The sequence below is a fragment of the Amborella trichopoda genome, chromosome 8, assembly GCF_054954075.1.
Source record: "Amborella trichopoda isolate Santa Cruz 75 chromosome 8, AtrichopodaSantaCruz75HAP2 v2.0, whole genome shotgun sequence".
NCBI classification, from domain to species: Eukaryota; Viridiplantae; Streptophyta; class Magnoliopsida; order Amborellales; family Amborellaceae; genus Amborella; species Amborella trichopoda.
This window is the reverse complement of record NC_142343.1, coordinates 5,286,846-5,308,837: the sequence shown is the minus strand read 5'-3', so window position 1 is coordinate 5,308,837 and position 21,992 is coordinate 5,286,846. Positions and strand designations below refer to the sequence as shown.

The window sequence follows — 21,992 nt, the reverse complement described above, 5'->3', positions numbered from 1 at the left end:
CTGACGAGAGTAAGCAATGCAATAACTCGTGCCTAATTTTTGCAAGCAAATCTCTATCAATTATTTTTTTTGCAAGCAAATCTACTTGCCGTTCAAAACTATTTGTGTGCGTCTCAGTAAAAGCTTTCTATTGAAGAAGATTGTAGAGAACTTTACTCTGATACCATATTAGAAACTATATTTCTGTATATTTGAGCCTTAGACCCCATAGAAAATTATTTCATAATATGCAAAGAACTTTAATACCATGTTAGAAACTGTATTTCTGTATATTTGGGCCTATAAAAGATTATTTTATAATACTATAGAGAACTCTCTGTTTATTGATTGATTCATAAAGAACATATAAGACCTGTATAAATATACGGTTAGTAACAATTAAAAATAAATACCAACGGTTATGGATAACTACTATCTAATCTTATCATAGTCAAGAAACACCTAAGAGATATATATTCATACATATACATATCAGTTTATGCATTCATAATGATGTATGTCAATATAGATATACATACTCTAATAGCAAATAATTGTTATCTCTTTGTATAAATGATAAATGGTGTTATTGCTTACTTATATCTACAAGCATAACCATAAGCATCAAATAATTAAAAAAAAAATCCAAGAATAAATGGATGTTGTTGCCGAGAAAAAAAAAAAACCCCAACAGCAAACATCACTGCACAAACTATTCATTGAGAATTAAAAGTTAAAAATAAAACGAGGGCAGATGGCGTTCATACATTGGACCACGTATAAACTTCAGCACACGTTCAAATTCCAAAAGCTCGGAAATGATTCGGAGGGTTTCCAGAAGCTTCTTTGGGGGAAACCTAATTCGTGGCTTGGAAGCTTCCGAACCCCCCAGAGGCTCGGATCGTGCCATCTGTCATGAAGTTAGAGGCTAATTCCACGTGGCACTAATCGACGTGGCTTCGCCATCGCCCCGAAAATGATACACTTTCTCTCTCTCTACTTTTCTCTCTCTACCCTCTGACTCTGCACAATAGCAGTAGCTGTAAGAGAAGAAATGCAAAATTGAGCTTCTCTCTCTAGAAAAATTAGGGCAAGAGTCTCTCTCTCTAACGCAACCAGGGCAAGAGTTTCTCTCTAACAAAACTAGGGCGAGGATCTCTCTCTCTGTCATTTAAGAAGAGGACGCTTGGTTTCCTTGAGAGGAAAGAACACGTTCGGGTTTTGAAAAGGAAACGAGATACGCTTCTCTATAGGAAAGTTAGGGTTTCTCGAGCTTCTGGTTTCTCCTCGTTGCTGTTTCTTCGAGTGTTGCAGAGAGTAAGAAGAACAAAGGAAGGGCTTTTACGATACTGAACTTAGAGAGCTTCTTAGTTCTGGCAAAGAATTTCTCTCGTGTTAGTTTGCGGAAATAAGGGTTTTGCTCTCAGTTGATGTGGTTGAGGAGGAGATGAAAGTGTTCTCTATTTTCAATAATTAAGGAGTTTTGAGTTCTTTGGTTTCGGACAATCAAGCTTGTTTGCAGAAGGAATTGATTCTTTTCACGTTTGATTCAGAGCCTGGGCCTTTTGTTGTCACTTTGCTCTGAAAGTTAAGGTTTTTAGAGTTACTTGTTTGGGATGCACGAGAGTGGAGGTGAAGAAGTTGCGGGAAAAGGAGTCAGGGTCAGTGCGGAGGAGAAGGAGAGAGCAGTGTTTATGTGGGGCTATCTTCCTGGTGCTTCTCCACAAGGAGCCCCTCTGCTTCTTCCAACTCCTGTACCTAAACCTACGCCAGAGGATTCATGGAAAGATGTTTGTCCAGGTGGTTGTGGGTTTGCCATGGCTATTTCAGGTGATTACCTTGTTTCATGCTTTTTATTTGTTGCTTATGTTCGCCATTTTTTGACTCTTTTTTCTATAGTTAACTTCGCAGGAATCATTTATCTTGGGTGAAAATTCAGTTCATTTGAACATGACTTTGTTTTTTTTTTTCAGCAGTTCATTTATATTGTATTTCACGTTTTTCTACGGAATTCTCCTGGATTTTCTATGATTTCTCAGCGTCTCTAGTTGTTTGACTTCTCTTTTTATTTTTATTTTCAAGGTACTGAAACAGTTTTTCGTTACATGATCAATTGATGTTCTATTTTTCTGGTTCTTATATCATTACCTAGTTTGTTCCATAGTTTATTAGCGTAGGTTTAATTTTTCATCCATCAAATAACAAATTTGCTTTTGAATACCTGATTTACATAAACTTTAGCGGAACACAGCACAATTGTGTGATATCTTCAGCTGCATTTGAGCTTTTGTTGGGTTAATTACCTTCCTATTTTTAGTTTCCTCGTAAAACATTCTCCATTTAATTGTAAAGATTTCAATAATTTCATCAGATACATTTTGTTAGTGGTTGAACACCTTTTATCTGCTCAATAGCTCTCTAAATCAAATCATCTGCATCATTTGATTCATTTTTACTTGCCATTGTGGTTTTTAAAGAAAATGTTTGGGCTTCTCCTCATTATTGACCTCAATTTGACGAAGTTTGATATTCAGCTGCCTCATATTCCAATTTCCAACTGTTTTGCCTCCCCATTTTACTTCTTTGGCATATGGGCAACTTAATCGGATTGTCATAATCTCGATTTGCAGTTCTTAAACTCCCTTTCTGGGGTTTGGTGATCAACTAATTGGATTGTATAGTATTTGTGCTTTCATCCATACACTGCATTTACGATATCTTCTGTCATGGTATAGAGGCCTATAGGAGCGGTGGATCTGTAAGTCCCAATTTTCTGGTTTCTATTTGCTGCGACCATGGGCTTAAGTTTCTGGGATGTAATCCTATTGAAATACAACATGACTTTATAAGTTTACATTTTACAAAACTTATTCAAAATCTCAGATTTGTATATGCATTTCACAGATATTAGACTTCTGGCTGCTGTCCCAATGCTAACTTTTATTGCCTTCTGAAAGAATTATCTATTTCATCTTTTAAATGATCAGAAAAAATTATTTCTGATGCAGGAAATCGTATGTTTAGATTAGCAATTGATTTTGACTGAGATTGTCCAAATTCCCAGTTCTTGGGCTTTTTTTTTATCATCTGAATTCACCTTTGGCATTGCCACTTTGGATGAGTAGGTTATTATCTGATGGCTGTCTTTAAATGATATTGTTTGATTGCAGAATCCGGAAAGCTCAATACTTGGGGTTCTACAGAAAACATGGGCCAAAGTTATGTGACAGCTGGGAAGCATGAGGTACCTTTACTATTACTTTAGGATCCTACTATAAATGTGAAAAGGTAGGCCTTTCTAGGTTTAATCAACAATCTTTCTTCTGTTTTTCATCTAGGAAACTCCAGAACCATACCCACTTCAAAATGATGCCCCTATATTGAAGGCTGGTGCTGGTTGGGCTCACTGTGTCGCAGTCACAGGTATTATATAAATTGCCATAATCCACGGTATAGTTATCAATATTCGGTTAATTCATCTTCATTTTTGGTTCTCGCTCCATCATGTTTAGCTAGATATGTAAGTAGCTGCATTACTTTAAACTGCAGACAGTGGAGAAGTCTATACTTGGGGCTGGAAGGAGTGTGTTCCAACTGGTAAGTTGGTGGTCGATCAGGCATTGAAAGGAGTAATGGAGAAGGATCTTAATCAAGGTTATTTCAGATCTGCAAAATAGCCATTGTCTTACAGGGGCTTCTATAAACTATTTTCTCTCTAAAGTCCAGAATGAACTGGAAGGAGTAGTTGAGTAAACTTAACCGATTTTTTGCCCATGTTTTTCTGATGAAAAACTTGGGTTTGGGGAAGCTTTTCTATTTTTCTTTTGGATTAAATATACCTGGGTATGTGCCAAAATATGATGTGGGTTATGTGGTGGTATGTGTCCCTTCTTTAGTCTTGGTCTCATGTTCTATTTTCTTACAGGGGCTTCTATAAACTATTTTCTCTCTAAAGTCCAGAATGAACTGGAAGGAGCTGAGTAAACTTAACCGATTTTTTGCCTGTGTTTTTCTGATGAAATACTTGGGTTTGGGAAATTTTTTTCTATTTTTCTTTTGAATTAAATACACCAGGGTATGTGCCAAAATATGATGCGGGTTATGTGGTGGTATGTGTCCCTTCTTTAGTCTTGGTCTCAAGTTTGAATTCTGCTGTTGAAACAACGCTATTTTCCTAATATAAAAAGCTTGTCCAAGCTTCCTCCAATTTTGGAAAACTCAGTTGGCTAGGTTTTTCCTATTAGGGAACTGGGGTTTAAAACTTTTGACCCTGTTGTAAATGATTGTCTCTACATTGACTTTGATTTTCTTGTTCTCATTCAACAACGACATTTTTGGATAGTTTTCATTATATTGAGAGTGGCAAACCCATCACAGGAACAAGGGACAAAACCCCTGCTTTCTTGCAGACAGATATATCAGAAGGCAAGATAGCTTCAGTGAGTCCCAAATCTCAAGCAATTCATTCAGTTTCAAGATCAAGTTCTGGAACAACATCTAGTCAGGAATATAAAGGGAGTGAGGAAGGCTCCAAGCGTAGAAGGTTATCGACACAAAAGCAAGCTTCTGAAAGCTCAAGCAGCAATGAAGAATCGTTTTCGGCATTACCATGTTTAGTCACATTGAGTCCTGGAGTGAGGATTGCCTCAGTTGCTGCAGGTGGGCGGCATACTTTGGCATTGTCAGGTAACATCATCATTCCCTAACATGTGCATGATCTTTCTCTCTCTCTTTCTTCTCTCTCACTCTCTCTCTCTCTCTCTCTGTCTCTCTCTCTCTCTCTCTTTCTCACACGCACACACACACACACACACGACAAAGATACACATGCACACACTAGTCAGGAAACTCTATGTTGTATGAAGCTAGTGAGGTATAGACTATAGAATAAGGAAACCCCTAAAGTACTTTTATCTTTTTCCCCAAAGTTTCAGATATAGGTCAGGTGTGGGGTTGGGGCTATGGAGGGGAAGGGCAGCTAGGATTGGGTTTTCGAATTCGAACAGTTTCCTCTCCCCATCCTATCGCGTGCATCGAGACCTCTTCTTACTGTAAAGACAAATCCACGGCAGGTCTGAGAGGAAACATCACTTCTGATATGCAGTTTCATAAGGTTCCAGGAAGTTATGTAACGGCTATTGCATGTGGGGGCCGACATAGTTTAGTGCTCACAGGTGAGACAATACATTTCATTAATTCCATATGTATTTTACTTTGTTTTATGAATTAGTATGCCAGCTTTGATATTTCTATGTATAATATTTTGCCTAACAAGGACAAGTAAATGTTATTGCATGAGTGCCAAAGAAATTCATGTGCAATGCATAGTGCAGTGCTCCCGTCCTACTTGAATCAAGTAATTGTGCAATTGTTTGAGCTATACATTTTGGATGATCTTTTGTCCGTATGAGTGGACCATTTATGGCTTGCACATGGTTTCTTCTTCTTCTTCTTCTTTTTTTTTTTTTTGGTGTATTCGTGGGGATGTCAGGCCCCTAATAGTTTTCTTTTCATTTTATTAATTTGCTTGTAGAAGATTTTACATTAAATTTATGTGCATAACAGATGCTGGAGCGCTGCTGACCTTTGGCTGGGGACAATATGGGCAGGTAGGTATTTTAGGTTAACATGTTTATGCAACCATGTCAATATTTTTATTCTATGTAATTTGATATCTACTCATGAGTGATGTGAGTCATCACCTTTTCTCCCATGGAGCTTCTTCACAAAATTCTATGCTAGCGCCTGTTAGAAAGAAAGTTTATTCATTGATGACATACCTTTATAGGTAATATTGTAGTTGTGTTGAACAGCAAACAACTTTTATGGATTTCATTTTTAGTTGATACTGAAATATTTCTTTTGATCAAGATATCGAGGCACATTCCTCTTAATTGCTTTTCATACTCTTTTGAGAAACCATCGTCTTCTCAATTCCTTGTATGATAGCCTTTGTAGTATTTAGTAGTGATAGGCAAATGCAAAAATTTATTGTGGCCTTAAGGGTCACGAGTGGGAAACCCCTTTCTTACTATATTTAATTGAACCTTCAAAGTACATGTTACATTTACGTCATTCCAATAATATTATCAAATATATTCATAAAAACATAAAATTACTTTTGGACTTATCATCGACAAAAACAATTGTTGATTTTGCAATTACCGCAATCGTTTTATGTGACTAAATTGCTAAAATTTCTATGTGCACCAACTCGCAGTTTTTCTCATCTTGTTTTCATGATCTTGTTTCCAACTACCAGGAGTCTACTAGATATATGTTGGCTTATGTGCCTTGGCTCAGTTTGAATTTTCATCGAATTTTTTTAGCTTATATGAGCTGATTTGATGCATGAAAATAAAAAATAACCTTTCACTTCCTTGAGAAAAGCATGGTATGTAGTTTCAAATTACCCAAAAAAAAAAATGCTATGTAGGTTCATTATTTTAATACAATCTTCATTTTGGAGTGTCACAAAATCGTTACTCTTAAAAATCTCTTATTTCTCTTCGTTTGGATTGCACTTATCAGAATTTCATTTCAATGAAATGAGTTAGGCTTTCCCAATTTCCTTCATGGATTCATGAATCTGTTATCCTCTTGAAAGGGAGCCTAGAGAGGAAAGGAAGAAAAAGCACTAAATATGCATAGACTTAAAACAGTTGCATATTGTAGTTGCGTTGGTTATCTTTAGTCTTGACTTCTCACTTATCAGGAAAGGAAAGGCAGGCATAATGAACGGACGATGGGTTTGAAAAGCTTCTCAGCCCATTTCTTGCATATTATTATTTTTCATACATGGATCACTATCATCATCATCAGAGCTTTATCCTTATTATTTGAGTCAGCTATTTTTCATACATCGATGAGCTAGCTAAAACAAACACCTATATCTCACCTACTTTCTCGCATTGATCTTGTTAACCTGGCCTCCAATTGCAGGATTGAGAAGTCACATATCTTACTGATTTAAATAATTTACAGTGATTTTGTATGTTTATGTTCATCTTCATTTACCCTATGATGTCCTGTGGATGTTACCAAATTATTTCATCTACTATTCAGTTATTGACCAATACCCAGGATCAACATGTAGGCCCCTTGTAGATAAAGATGGAGAAAAAGCCTCAATAAAATGTTCAACATGAGATTTTGCCAGGAAGATCCATATTGGTTTCGCTCTCGTCTTTAATTTATGCTTTTAATATGCCTTCAGAAACCATCTTCTGCTGATAGAGTTCAACTCGTTGATTAATTATGGGCACTATTTGGTCTTAGTGTGGGCAAGGAAGTACAGATGATGAATTGAGTCCTGCATTTGTATCCTCTCTTTCTGGCGTCCAAATACAAGGCTTAGCTGCTGGGCTGTGGCATACCATGTGCATCTCCTCGACTGGCGAGGTTTACGCTTTCGGTGGAAATCAGTTTGGGCAATTAGGCACCGGGGTAGATCAAGCAGAGGTGGTTTACCATACTTTCTCATAAGCCCCCTTGTTAGAGAGAGAGAGAGAGAGAGAGAGATTGGGATTTGCTCATGGCAGACAACCAGCCATTAAATGATAGGAAACGTCATGATTTATTTGCTTTCAGACTCGTCCGAGGCTGTTGGATGCCACCAGTCTAGAGAACAAGCATGTAAAAATGATATCATGTGGTGCACGGCACACAGCTATTATAACTGGTACGCCTCTCCATCCTCCTGCCTCTATTATGATTATCAAGAAAAACATGGACGCAATCTTAATGGGTGTTTTTCATATACCTATCTTGATATTATGGCTTCAAAGTGCAAAATAAAATAGCTTACCCACAGATGGTATCATAGATTTCTGGTACTTTATTTTGGCAACTACTTGGACAACCTCGATTTTAGTAATCAGCCAAGTTATTGGATTCAGTATGGCAACAAATTGGGAAACTGTGATGTTTGGTAATCCACCAAGTTATTAGATTCAGTCCCAAAGCATGCGCTGCATTGGTGGATAACTATTAACATGTTGGCATGAATAGCCCTGTTTTTTGCTTGGTTTGGTTTCCAAACCTAACTTAACCTATGACTGGTATCTTATTCTTTTTCAGAGGATGCAAAGGTTTTCTGCTGGGGTTGGAACAAGTATGGCCAGGTATACGCCTCTATAGCCAGATCTGTACTAAGGGCACTTCCATTGATCGTGTATTATTATTTTTTGATTGTTAACTGGCAGTAGTAAGTTAGCATGAATGTTTACGGGCAGAAGTTAGTTGGCAATTGTTTAAACCGTTAGGGTTTTCGAAAGGGGTTATTGGCATTGGTAGGAATGAAAACTAAGACCGGTAGCTAAATCATAAGTGGTAGCACCACCTTAACCTCAACCCATTCCTTACGTCATTTATTTTACAAAACCCATTTGATATTATTAGCAAATATGAAATCAATGCCATAACGAGTACAGCATGAAGAAGATTTCCCATAAAACACCAATCATTTGAGTAAGTTTGGCCAGAACCGTTCCCCAATGCACAATTTTGGGAAAGTGGCTAATTTGATGGGAAACAAAGTGCCGTAAAACTCATTTTAAACCTTTTGACGTAAACAAACTATCAATCCCGTGCAGATATACTGAGAGGGATTTTTTATTATATGGTGTAGCTTGGTTCAGGTGACGCAATAGACAGGAGTATCCCATCTCAGGTTCCCCTCGACCATTTGTACCTTCCCACAAACATTGCATGTGGATGGTGGCACACTCTCCTCCTGACACAGGTCCCCCACTAAGCCCCAACTATAATGGGTTGTGGGGTAGCTCCATACTTCAACTACAATTTTGGCAGGATAAGGAAAAGTATTCTTTCTCAAACTAGTGTTGCACTGACTTAAGGATTAAGCACCATAAAGATTGGATTGCATACAGCTCTTATTTCCACACTTGATTTGGGCCATGAAAGAAAATGGCATATTTCTTTCAACTTCAAAGGATAATTGGCGAGCCTTGAGGAGTCTTACTTAAGGGGTTGGTGTAAGTACCAGGTGTCCCTAAAGAAGAAACACTATCTTTTCGAGATCCCAATCTAGTTTGAGCTCACAACTGCTTTGGAGGGACCGAAAATAGGATAACAAAGCATTGTCAACGGATGTAAATTTGTTTAATTAGTGTATGCACGAGGGTGAATGCATCTCAGATAGTGTATAGTTTTGTGAAACACTTGACCCTAGTTTTACTGTAATTTATTCTTCAAACTAGGCTGCAACTCTATTGAAAGTTCAAAACGTTGTTTCTTCATGGTGGATGTTTCTGTTTTTGCTCCTGTGCACGATGAATGACTCCTTAGAACACCATAGATACATTCCGCAAGCCAAGCAAAAACAGCAAATTACTGAACTAAAATCAAGTGGCCGACGGAGTTTCACATGACATGAAGAACATTTGCTTGAAGCTGAGTCGATGGGGATTTCGGCTGTAAAAGTTGCATTAGCTGCCAAAGAACATCCATTCTTTGTATGCCTCTAGGTCCCTGTGCAGTCCACAAGATCAATTCAATCTCAGTGTTCCCAAGGAAGGCAAAAAGACCTACATTTTTACGTTTTTCAAGTGTAAACAGAAAACAGCTAAATAATAAAAAAAATTTCATGTTACATGCTACAAATTTTAGTCATTCTTCTAATCGATGGATGGAAGGAACCTGAAATTTTGGCTGCAGTGCAAATTGAATTCTTGAAAATGTAGCCCTTTTAACAGATTTTCTCTGAACTTTTGGATGATTTGGATACTCGTGTCTTTGTAGTTGTAAAAAAAAATCAATAGATGACATGAAAATTTTTTACCTTAGCCTGACATCCCAAATCCCCTAACATGACCTTAGAATCATCTAAAGCCAACAATTCGAGGACTGCAGAAATTATTTATGCCTTTCATTGGGTATGTTTTGAGGCAGGGCAAATTTCCGTTGTTGAAAGAGTGAACTTTTTGATTTCCACAAGGGGCATGATACAATGATGAAAATTAACCTTGACAAAAGTGAACTCTTTGTATTGCATTCTCCATCTTTGGGTGATTTTTGTGTTTCAGATGGTTCTTTTTTTATTTTTTATCTTTGGGCGATTTTTGTGTTTCAGATCTTTTTTTTTTTTTTTTATTTTGCGCTCATTAAAGACTTTTCTCCATGAAATATGTACCTAAACTTCATTTTTCAAAACTTCCAAAGAAGAGTATTGCAGCAAACATATGGATGTGAGTAAAATCTCAATTTCCAAATTCAAATACAAAATGAACGTTCTATGATCGGGCAAGCTTTCAATACTTCCCCTAATGTATAAAACTTATATACTATCCCCCTATTCAACCATCCAATGGACAGCTGAGATGACCCCAATCGCAATGTTAAGCCCCAACACTTTTATTTTTAATATTTTTTCTACAAAATATTTTGACACCAAATTTTGGGGGTCCACTCCTTTCTTAATCGTGCACCTGTGAAAAATATAAAAAAAATATTCTGAATAAAATAATATGACTAAAATGCCCCTAAAAGCTTTTAGGGGTATTTGGGTCTTTTTAATTTAACACAAATATTTTTGTTATTATTTTTTTAAGTGCTCCTCATTGAGATGATGGCACGTTCCAAATTTTATATTCATATAATTTCTTAAAAAAAGTAAAAATAATATACTTTGAAGAGTCAAATCTAGATCATACGGTCATGGACTCAGGTTGGATTGGGAAAGTATATATCTTCCATACAGTAGGGATTGGGAAAGTATATACCTTCCATACAGTAGGGGAATAGTAGGGGAAGTATAGAAACCTGTCCCTTTTCAAAATTTTCAACAAAAAGAGTATTGCAGCAAACATATGGACGTGAGCAATACAAAATGAAAGTTTGATGATCTGGATCATAGGGGGTACCTCAACCACAAAATGAGCCCAGAATTTGTCCGCTCTGGCTTCCATGAGTCCTTTTATGATTGTCAACCCTAAGTTTCTGATAACCTGCGCTATCTCAAGAAAAAGCCCATCTTCTTCACATAACATCTGTGTATAAATATAACAATAAATCATTCTTATGTATTATAACTATCATTATAGTTACCATAGGAAAGTATACATCAATGCAACAGACTACAGAAATCATCATGAATTGAGGTTTAACCAATTCAGGCAAATAATAGACAGTGATGAGAGTAGGGCCCATCAATGAGGTCATGTCATGTTCTAATATGTCACACCTCGCCAGCCATCTCATCAAACAGGCAAGACCCCAATATGTGCAGTTTCCCATAGCCTGTTAGATTAGTATAGTTTCCTCCATCATCATCAACATAAAAAATGTATAATTATTTCAAGGACCCAATTTCTATGCGGCCAAGCCCGCATATGTAGAAATGTGGACCTCTTAATCTATTTTTGAGATGGATTTTAAGACTTAATTTTTAAGGACGTGTAATCTCTATCATGGAGATCATGAATATAAAGAAATAAATAAAATTTAAAAACTAGAAATAATAATTCTAGAAAGAAAACATTTGGACCTTTAGTTTCTATTGTTTTTAAATGGAACACCTAATTGCATCCATCTTTAAGATGGATGCTTTGTACTTTCTGGACCGCATATGTAGAAATGCGGTCCAGCCCGCATGAAATAATTTTCCTTATTTCAATAACACACTAACAGCAGGTTAAGCAGGAAATAGAAATGGATCAACCTCAACAAGCATGTGGCCAGGGTGATCAAGATTTTCAACAACAACAGGGCAAACTCCGGTCTGGCTTCCCAAGTCGAGAGCCCAGCTTGCACCTCTCTGATCACTATTGCTTCTCCCTACCAATAATGGCCTTTGCTTGTTATCGGCTACCTGCACCACAAAGAATCAACACTCTAAGCTGCAAGGTCTCAATTAAAACGAATGCTCTGAGCCAAAGCCACAGGAAGTTCATAACAAATATCTCAATTTTCAAACATCTTAGAAAAATAATAGACATAAAAAATATGTTAGTTCCTAAAATTTGCAAGATTATAACCCCTTCGTTTTATTTCATGCATATTTTTTCAAAATATAAATTCATGCATACATGTAAGCGTAAGTCATAAGAAAAGTATCACTTGCAAGTGCATAATAATCTATATTCAAAATTATACAGAAGACTTAAACCACTAGAGGCCCCACCTCAACTTAAGTAGGGTAAAATCATATTTTCTTCATTCTATTTTTTATTTTAAATATTTTTTCTTTTCCTTTGATACTCTCCCGTTTTCAACTTTTACATAAAGTATCCTGCCCTGGTCAAGCCCCAAAAAAATAAAATAAATAAAAACTGAGAATATCTGGAGCAGAAATAGAATTTCAATATCGAAGAATGGCACATATGAAAACCATTTCCAAATTGTATTTGCATTTGGGAGAAGGTCAATGTAGATTTATGAGCATCACAAGACAGGATACCTTTGAGCAAAGCTTCAACTTGTCTGCATGGCTAGTAACATTCCGCAAGAATATCATATGCTTAATCGTGCGTTCCAACAATGCATCTATGCTGCACTGAATACCAGAAATGATAATGTCACCACCTCCATTGCTGATTATCAGGTGTATTTAGCAAGAATTCTAACGTAACCAGGTGTATTTACCAACAAATAACAATACACTTCAACCAAAAAACCAAAATAGGAAGGCAAAATATATGACAATTCCTTGGACAATAGAAACCAAAGTCCATTGCAGTCATCACTGTTCAATGAAATGATTCATAATCAAGAGTGTAACCCACAATTGGGGTCATGTTCTGTTCTGGTAAGTCCCACTCTCCATTTCAATGGACAGTCATGACTATATTTAATGGTCTGATATGCTTTTCCAAGAGATTAATAAATCTTCAATGAGAAACAACAGGAACACCCATGCACTGAGCTGAGAGAACTCACCTTGGCTCCATTTGGCACAATCTCGCGAAGCTCTTTCACTCGGTCCTGGATCTGCTGTCTATCCCGTGGTCTTGGCCTGCAACTCTCGCCGGGCTTCGCCCTTCGCTTAGTAAGCTTTGATGGCTCGATCAACTTCTTTGAATGTGAACAAGAGAAAACTTCCTTCCTCTCCCCTTCAACCATAGTGCTCATTGCCTTCGAAGACAACCCACTTGGAGATCTCACACTTGTTCCTCTGGAACCCTGAACAAACCCCAGGTAACCACTCCATGGGTCCGAAATTGAATCATCAGCTATTGAACCACTACCACCCCCATTAGACTCGGTCAAACAAGACCCACCTAAAAGTGTTGAAGAGCTATTACAAGATTGAGCACCAGTGGACAGAGCATTCGCCACCACCGCATCCAATAGATGCTCTGAACTGCCTTCTGATCTAAGCCATGCATCGAACTCCCCAACCAGAGGCTCGATGAGTTCTGACATTGTTGCTGTTTGAGTAGATGAATCAGTGGAAGCAGCATCTGTTGAACCCATGTTGGAAAAGACTGGTTTGAGAACTTTATGCAGCTCTGATTCCGCAGGAAAGCTCAAAGCCCATAAGTAATCCTCACCATTCTGTTCCTGGTCTTTACATGATGCTGAACGCATGGATTGTTTCAGCAAAGAATCTTGATCAACAACTTGTGTTAGAGAGGATAAGCTAGAACCTTGCATGATATTAGAATCAGACTGACCGCAAAAATTGAACAGAGAGTCCTCATATATATTTTGGTCCGGCAACTCTTCAACTGGCTTTTGTCGCATGGCCAAATGTCCCATTTCTTCTCCTAATATCAGATCTTGAAAATCATTCAATGGTTTGTGGTGAATCTGAAAAGATGTCAGTTCACTCTTCACAACTTGATTGAGGAAATAAGTAAATGAATTTGAAACCAAGGGGGCCGCACTATTCTCCACCAAGTTTTCAGCTTGGATTCCTCTTGAAATTGATGGGTAAATAGCCGATGATGCAAAAGAATTCTGAGAGATTGAATCAAAAGATGATGATACTGGATCTGGGTTATTCTTGTTTGAACTGCAATGCACAGGATCTGGAAAGAAAGCCCCAGCTTTATTCTGTAACATGTTGAAGGAGCTCTTGACATGATCCACCAGCTTTAAATCCTCCATAAGCTGCAAACCAATAAACACAAATCAAGAAAGCCATGATAACCGGAGAATCAAAAAAAATATTAGGGAACGTAATATATGTATTCGTACAAATTCCTCACTGGAGACATTGCAATTTCAACAGGCAAATAATCATGGTATCAGTTTAATTTTATTCACGCAAGAAAAAAAAAATCATGGTATGAGAAATCCGTCAAACTTCTGCCAATAAATTATTATGAAAATGAGTGCCACAAAGTAGAAATCATAAATTCAATGGTTAGATAGAACAGAAAGGAAGACAGCCGAACCGAATGAATGACCACATCAAAACCATTGGCTTGGTGGAGCCTTAGGCAAGTGTGGGCGTGTAGGGTGAGCATTGCACAATATATATCACACCAAAGCATTATTGAGGCCAAAGTTGCAATTGAAACATGTATAAACAATTATACAGTAATATCTACTAAATTCTTGGAAATCAATTTATCAAATGTCAAACCATTAGGTTTATAAAATTGTTGATTCGTGTCATGATCTTGTGCATAATATTCAAGAGGAATATCATAATTACATAATCCAAAGAGCAATGATCGATAAGCAATTAATTCATAAATACACCTATGCATCCAATGTTTCTACATACATCCACAAAAACCATACTTGTACAAAATTATGGCAGGTGGCAGTCCAAATCTCGTAAATGCAGAACAAAGAAAACATCTGATGAACAAAAACAGTGGGATTTTCAATGAGAACACAGCTTACTGTTGCATAGGAGCAAGGGACCTGGAGAGCTAAATTATAGCAGGTGGCATTGCAAATCCCTTAAATTCAGAACAACGAAACAATCTGATGAACAATGAAAGTGGCATATTCAATGAGAGTACAGCTTACTGTTGCATAGGGGCAAGGAAGCATGAATTCATACCATAAAACAACATCGATTACCTTTTTCCAAACATCAGGAGGAGATAAGCAGCATTTGAAAAGATCAGAAACATAGGTATATGGTGGAGGTGACAAGTGACAACCAAAGGGGAAAAGGCTTTGAAAACAGTAGGATGGTGGGTGAAGAGGAGACAGTCCAAGATTATGTGGCAGGGAGCATGGCACCACGTTAGTGTATGTGGCATATGAAGTAGAGAGGACAGGTATGGGGTTGGTATTAGCAGTAAAGAGAGTGAGAAAGGATGAGTAGAGGGAATGGACATTATTGACAAAATCCAGGTCAGTGAGGTCTAGTGCGAAGGAGAGAAGAAAGAACAAGGCAGAGACTATGGCAGAGAGTGCATCTGTCATACACAAGATCAAAGTGGATAAGGGTGCAACAGATGAGAGAATAATTCAATAGTTTGTTAGTTGGGTTACAATTGATATTACTCAAAATAGTCGGATAGATGAATAGGAATTTTGAAAATTAAGAAATGTATGTTATAACAATGACAGTCTCAACAATAGGAAGCCTGAGAGGGACACTGAGAACATCATCGAGCCATAAGGGAGCAATTGAGGAATAGGGGTAAAAGGAAATTTTCCATGCCTTCCTCAAAATCTAATAATTTTGATGTAACTCATGAACTCCTTTGTCACACAACAATAAAATTTACTTGTAAAAAGAGAACTCCTTATGTGAAAATACAAAGACAGGTCTTGTTTGCACATGTATGTTTTGAAAATCGTGCCATAAAATATGCGAGGAAAAAGGGTGGTATAGCTTTAATATTAATAGGAATATGTATACAAGGAAGATGATCATTTGATGAGTCTAAATATTCTCACTCACCAGTTTCAAGGACCCAAGCTGCACTACCCCATGTGGCACAACAGGTATGAGGACAATGGTCTGCAAAATAATATAAAACATCTAAGGTAACAGCCACTAGCTAAACCTTAGGTGCAAATGGGGACCATTCAAGGCATACAGCCATTCAAATTACCTTAATACCAGCAGCAAACTGAAATTGCCATTCACTTGGATACTGTGCAAAGGAAGAATGTGATCAATTCAGAACTAAAATAAGTGAGAAATATCAACTTCTTCAAGATTTCTTAGAAGCTTTTCATGATCACTGACCTCGGGCACAAACTGAGAGTTCCCTTCACCATTGAAAACCTTTTCAGCAAAAGCCCAGTAGTGCCTCCCTGAAAATGCCACTTGACCAATAATCCTGCTCAATGAGCATCACTCTGATGTAAGTCACTCATAAGTCAAATAAATAATTCATTTGCTGAAAATAAGCTATACATTTTCAAATCAATTGTCCCTAACCAATAAAAATAGGAGTGATTCCAACTAGCAGCTTTTTTACAATCCCAAATGTTTTGTCACTTCACTTTTCTTTTCTTCTTTTTTCTTTCTTTTTTTTAAAATAAAGTTCAATGTGAAGCTCACACTTGATGATCCAATGACACACACTTAACCCGAGTACTCCCAGAAATAGCTTCAATTTAAAAATGACTATCGCATTATCAGATACTTTGTTTCGTGTTAGTTAGGTATAATAGAGAAATTAAGAATAGTATCAAAAGGCAAGAGATGTTTTCACTTTCCCTATCAATTTTCAAATGATAGACAACCAAATTCTTGTTGAGATATATGCTTTTTGGAATAACTAACCCTAAAAGTAATTGTGGGAGAATCTGAGATGAAGATATTTTTAAGCCATGGGTAAACAATGACAATAAAATCCTGGCATCTTTCGATCTACACCTTAGTTATTCTGCAATTAAATTTCTATTTTCCACAATAACACACAAGGGAGCCCAGTGTATGTTCGTACAACAGAAAATTGGTTTTTCATGTCAAAGATAAACACGTTGTGTTGTGATTGACTCAGTCTCTGTTCAAAATAATAATAATAATTGACTTAATCTCCTAGCTTGTGACTTAGTCTCTGTTAAAAAATGATAGCTTGAATGGCCAAACGAACACAGGCTTAAAACTTGATACCTGTTGACATGTCCCCACCAACCTTCTATGATTTAACTTTGGATCTTATCTTACTAAGACATTTATTCATATTCATGGGTTTTATATGATTATGGTTGGCTATGCCATGAATAATCCTTTCATAGTCTGCCATATCGACAGATGATGGCTTTTACATAGTCGAGAATGTAGTGTCAGGATCATTCAAGTGACATCCAAAATAAGCCCCCAAGCATCAAACTATGTAGTCAATCATCCAGTGATAGTAAATAGTAATACAAACCAATCACAATGTACTACCATAAGAGGCCGTGGTAATTTCATGTGGATTTCACCCAAAAATCAAATCAATGTTATTTTTACACAAGGACAGTAATATCCATGGTTAAACAATGATCCACCACAAAATAGTTTACTTTGAATGCAGTCAAACCTTACAAAACAAATCCTTTTAAATCTGAGACAAATCCTGTGCAAATCCTTAACGTTGTAATGGTTCTCTTCTCATAGACAGAAACTGATACCCTCTCAAATTTCACTATCACTACTAAGATTATATATGAAAAAAAACAACATAAAAATTTAAATTCAAGAGAAAATCTTTCCGACAAATTATATATTACAAAAAAAAAAAAAACAAGAGAGAGAGAATTAGGGTCCTTAGGATACCAGAAGTTAAATACTAGATGACCAAAATGCTATTATTCTACCTTTTTAACTTCAAATATGTTCAGATGGCAAGTTGTATGTTACATGAATTTTAACAGACATCATAAATTCTTTAAAATTTCTCAAAACCAATGCCCTCTCTAAACTGACACTAACTGGGTCCACAGAAGGTCTCATTTTTTAAATGTTTTGCTGTCCCTCAAACCAAATTACCTCACATAATTACGGATGAGATTTTGGTGCACCAGCTGATGCACTGGTTTATATACATCCCCCCTCCAAATCCATCTTAGAGATGGATTTTTGTAATCTCGACCATGGTGATCCTGCATCTGAAAAAGTGAAAATTTGGAAAAGTGCTTTTTGAGCTTTCTTTACATCGTTCATTTTACTTATTTGCAGATTATCATATCTGCACCACTTTTGAAGCTGCAAAAGATGGATCTAAGGAAAAAATGCATTTCCAATGCTTTAGGATGTGTTTTACATCCTAATTCAATGGAAAACATGGATGGACTAATGAGACCGAGGACTCACATTAGACTTTTCCCATAATTAATGATCAAATGACCCATCATAACCAAATACCAACATTTTTTTTTCTCCTGAAAAGTTCACAATAAATACATAGAAATATAAAGTTTACAAAATCCTCACGAGATGTGAGTTTAATAAGGTAGCATCCCACGCAGGGGAGCCCTGTACAAAAAGAACAAGAAAGCAAGAAATCGACAACACAAAAAAGGTCCGGCCACTAACAAAAGTCGAGTTCTCAGCACCTGAAGAGATCAAAACGTCACGTCTGTGGCATCCCACAGTCCGGGTGCTCAGTGCACTCCGGGTGGCAACCCCAAGCCACGTGCTCATCCATTTGGTTCCATCCATTAAATGAAACCAAATGCCCACATGTCAACATGCCAGAATGATTTGGTCCCATCCATTTAATGCATAAAATGATTAGTGAAAAGGGCTTTTTGTCATCTTAATTTGACAGCTTGCTTTAGATTCAAAAGTGATACAATATAAGGTTCAGAAGCAGTTTTTAAAAACCTGGAGAGCCGGCTCAGAATTGGCAAGTGGACCGGCCAAGGTCGAAGAACCCCCAGTTTTGCCCAGTTCCCACCATTCCTACCAATTTTTTTAATATATTTATTTTGTAATAAAGAAAGTCCTGGAGAACCTGCGAGCTGGTACGGGTGGATCCATACCAGTGGGTGACCAGATCAAGTCCTTGGTTTGGCTTTTAAAACACTATTTAGAAGTAAATTCAATCTTAGGAAACAAAATGGATTAGTTAGCACCATGCCAAAAAATCATAGCATTAAGGTTGGAAGAAAATATAGCAGCTAGCAGGGAAAAAAGAAAAAGAAAAAAAAAGTGGCAACCTGCACGATGGGTTCATGAAATGCATAAATCCAATTTATGTATCACACTTTCAGAAAAGAAGATGTGAACAATATAAGAGGAAAAGAAAATAGCCATACCCTTCCCCCAATGCATACACAAGATATGACATATTTGCCACCGCCGCTCCAATTGGGTCCCTCACTGAATGCCTAACACGTCCATCTATTGCATCACTAGAATAATCTGCACCGCCGATGGAATTAAAAAATGCATTGGTTGTTGTATCTTGTATATTGCAGGGTGGTTTTGGAAAATTATAATACCCATCCTCCCAAGTCAATAGCCTGAGAAAGGGATGATACCCCAAAAAAAAAAACATCTATCAGAAAGTGATAAGCATGCATCTAAAAACATCATTTTAGATCTAATTCAGAATGATTTAAGAAGCATCTTAGCCTTCCTACAAGTAAAGATGAAATTATGAATATATGTTTGAAAGTTTTACAAGAAATAGGCCTTTAAATCATCATATTTTTCTCAATCACACAGAAAAATTCCACAATCATGCCGAAATATTATCACAAACTTGAATTGAAGTGGTACCCTGACTCCACATATCGAAATGGACGTATGTAACAAATCGAAATTATGGACCTCAACAAAATCATTTCAATTGTGAAAATTATTTTGAGCAAAAGCATCTTTCCTGGAAAAATCATCAGTGTTTCCAAAAAAAAAATCATATAATACAACAAATGATCGAACTTTAAGGAATCCACTCACATGCGGCTCCGGTGCTTGAGCTTCCAAAACACTGCATATTGCCACTCCGAGTCATGGCAAAAGCCTTTCAACAACTGCCTCAGTGGTGTTTCCATTTGCCAAGCTTTGAATGACCAGAGATCAAAGCTGGAAACACCTCTTAGAGAGAGAGAGAGAGAGAGAGAGAGAGAGAGAGATTCTTAACAGAATCCTCTTAAAAAAGACAATAGTATTCACTACTTCAGTTCCCTATCTAGCTGCCACGATATGAACCCCTTCCTGCTTGTTTTCTTCGCAAACCAGCTCTCCGTTTTAATGGTGGCCCTGAAGCACTAAGAAGCAGTTGGCCCATAGTCTTCAGGCCCCTTCTCTTGGAACCACGAAAGGGCAGATACTTCCTTTTCCTGATTTCCGAGAAGTTGCCAAAAATTAAAAGGTCAAGATGCAAAGGCCTACAATAGAAGCCCTGGTAACATGGATTTTTGGGTCTGAAACGATGATGGCCATGGAATTCTAATGAAAAGAAAAATATGTTCTTCAAACTTTTGCGTGAAGGCTTGAAACGCCAAATAATTACGTGCTTAAGCACTAAATAACCACTGAATGAAAGAGAAGGGAGAAGAAGAAGAGCTTATCAGAGATATTTGTCAAAATACGTTCTTCTTTTGTGCGATCATCATGCTTTTCTGCAAAAATTATCTCCGAACACACCATTCCACATGCACTTTTCACAGGGCAACATTTTTGCAGCTTATATCGTTGTCTAAATAAACACAGAATCACAAATCAAAGCCTTCTTAGACTCCTTGACAACTTGAACACCAAGGAACTCAGTCTCTTCCCAAAAAATTCTGATCAAATTAAGAAAGGTCCTACTACTTTCTTAAAACTTAAAACAGCGTAACAAATGCTCGAAAAAAATTTCCTTCCTTAGTCTACGAAGCTCTCGGAGTAACCCACAAATGCTAATTTGCTCTGATGCATCCCACAATCTCCCCCAATCTTAGCTCCTGTACTTCAATCTTTGCTCTGTGAAAAATCAGAACATTTCACAGCTATTTGGGTTTTCTAATACTGGTATCACTTCTAAAAGCTCGTCTCAAACCAAACCAAGAGATCACAAACAGTAGTATATCAAGTTCTTGCAAGCTTACTTTTCAAAATCTCCAAACTTCAGCAAACAAAACCTTAAAATCCATCAATCAAACTCAGTTTCCCTTCTTTTTCACTCCAATAACAGTCAGACACCGAAACTCAAGCAACTGAAACCCTAAAATTTACCAATCTCACCTGATTCTGACCCCGTTCAGCTCAAAACACGACCAAAATCCGACAAAGAAAAAAAAAACAGGCCCATCAACCACACAAAAAGCCGTAAAGAAACTCTTCGAATCTACACAGTAGAACCCTAAAACAGTATTGAATGAAAGCAAAGCGGCCCTGACCGTAGGATCGAGGCGAGACCGCACATAAACCTCTAACAAAACCCTAAAAAGCAGAAAACAAAGAGGCTCTTCTCGCTCTTCGACCTGCAATATCGAATAAAACCGGGTGACCAGACAAGAATAGTGCCTTGAAATTAGACAGAGAAAGAGAACAGTAATTCCAAAGAAGCAGAGCAGCTTTTGCCCTAAAAAGAAATGGGAGGAGAGAGAGAGAGAGAGAATGTGTGTTTGCAGGTGGTGAAAAGACAGTGCTGCTGGCGACTCCACAAAAGCCCGCCTTTAAATACTGCGCGGCCATAATCCTTGCGGATTTGAAAATGGATGAAAACCTGGTTTATATTCTCTTATTCGCACCACTTTTTCCAGTTTTTTTTATCCGAAATCTTTGGTGGAGAGACCGAGCGTGACTATGAGCTGCTACCACAGGATCATACTGTATATTTAATATTTCAAGCTGTAGACATGCTCACGTGGATTTTTCTGATCTGAAATTATAGAAGTATAGAATAGCCTTGAGTATTGGATGGCAAACTTAAAAAAAAAGAAAGTGAAATTTACAAGAATATTCATTAGAAATGAACTACTTAACTTGTTATCGATATCATTTGATCTAATTTCAATTTACCATCAAAAGACACATGATCATTGAAAAGTTATAAATGTTTAAATTGTTAAATCCTTAAATCTTAGAAAATCGAATTTTGAAATTTCTTAAAACCTTAAATCTTAGAAAATCATATGTTGAGTCCTTAACCCTCCCCCCTACTCCAATGAACACATGGAATTGTGCAAAGAAAATGGGGCCAGCA

General features: G+C 37.2%; 2 protein-coding genes across 12 annotated transcripts; one reads left to right on the top strand and one right to left on the bottom strand.

Annotated features, from left to right (window-relative positions):
• The first annotated feature begins 993 nt into the window (after positions 1–993).
• On the top strand, positions 994–9,239 carry LOC18436278 (ultraviolet-B receptor UVR8). Of its 11 annotated transcripts, none has more exons than XR_016060444.1 (12): positions 994–1,809; positions 3,150–3,223; positions 3,318–3,402; positions 3,529–3,633; positions 4,357–4,665; positions 4,914–5,153; positions 5,545–5,588; positions 7,076–7,152; positions 7,258–7,440; positions 7,570–7,660; positions 8,059–8,102; positions 8,619–9,239. XR_016060444.1 is itself a non-coding variant. In XM_088873468.1 (11 exons), exons 1-11 carry the CDS (start codon positions 1,596–1,598, stop codon positions 8,628–8,630), a joined length of 1,401 nt encoding a protein of 466 aa, XP_088729594.1. In that variant the 5' UTR covers positions 994–1,595; the 3' UTR covers positions 8,631–9,239. The 11 variants fall into 11 exon arrangements, 4 of the variants coding, with proteins under 4 accessions (XP_088729594.1, XP_011624151.2, XP_088729593.1 ...); XR_016060443.1 differs by having other exon boundaries at positions 8,609–9,239; XR_016060441.1 differs by having other exon boundaries at positions 7,063–7,152; positions 8,609–9,239.
• Positions 9,184–21,490, bottom strand: LOC18436279 (transcription factor LHW). The gene is made up of 10 exons (XM_006846301.4): positions 19,760–21,490; positions 19,114–19,320; positions 16,106–16,199; positions 15,969–16,010; positions 15,815–15,874; positions 12,877–14,052; positions 12,398–12,493; positions 11,660–11,809; positions 10,863–10,988; positions 9,184–9,471 (listed from the first exon to the last, which is right to left on the bottom strand). The coding sequence occupies exons 1-10, from the start codon at positions 19,852–19,854 to the stop codon at positions 9,364–9,366; spliced, it is 2,154 nt and encodes a 717-aa protein (XP_006846364.1). The 5' UTR covers positions 19,855–21,490; the 3' UTR covers positions 9,184–9,363.
• Positions 21,491–21,992: the final 502 nt, after the last annotated feature.

Coding starts and splice junctions, on each gene's coding strand:
- LOC18436278 (XM_011625848.3), top strand. CDS start 1,596: ATGCACGAGAGTGGAGGTGAAGAAGTTGCGGGAAAAGGAGTCAGGGTC. Junction 5,154..5,544: donor ACATAGTTTAGTGCTCACAG/GTGAGACAATAC, acceptor TGTGCATAACAG/ATGCTGGAGCGCTGCTGACC. Junction 7,441..7,569: donor CCGGGGTAGATCAAGCAGAG/GTGGTTTACCAT, acceptor ATTTGCTTTCAG/ACTCGTCCGAGGCTGTTGGA.
- LOC18436279 (XM_006846301.4), bottom strand. CDS start 19,854: ATGGAAACACCACTGAGGCAGTTGTTGAAAGGCTTTTGCCATGACTCG. Junction 11,810..12,397: donor AGTTGAAGCTTTGCTCAAAG/GTATCCTGTCTT, acceptor TTTGTGGTGCAG/GTAGCCGATAACAAGCAAAG. Junction 9,472..10,862: donor GGGCTCATTTTGTGGTTGAG/GTACCCCCTATG, acceptor TGGACTGCACAG/GGACCTAGAGGCATACAAAG.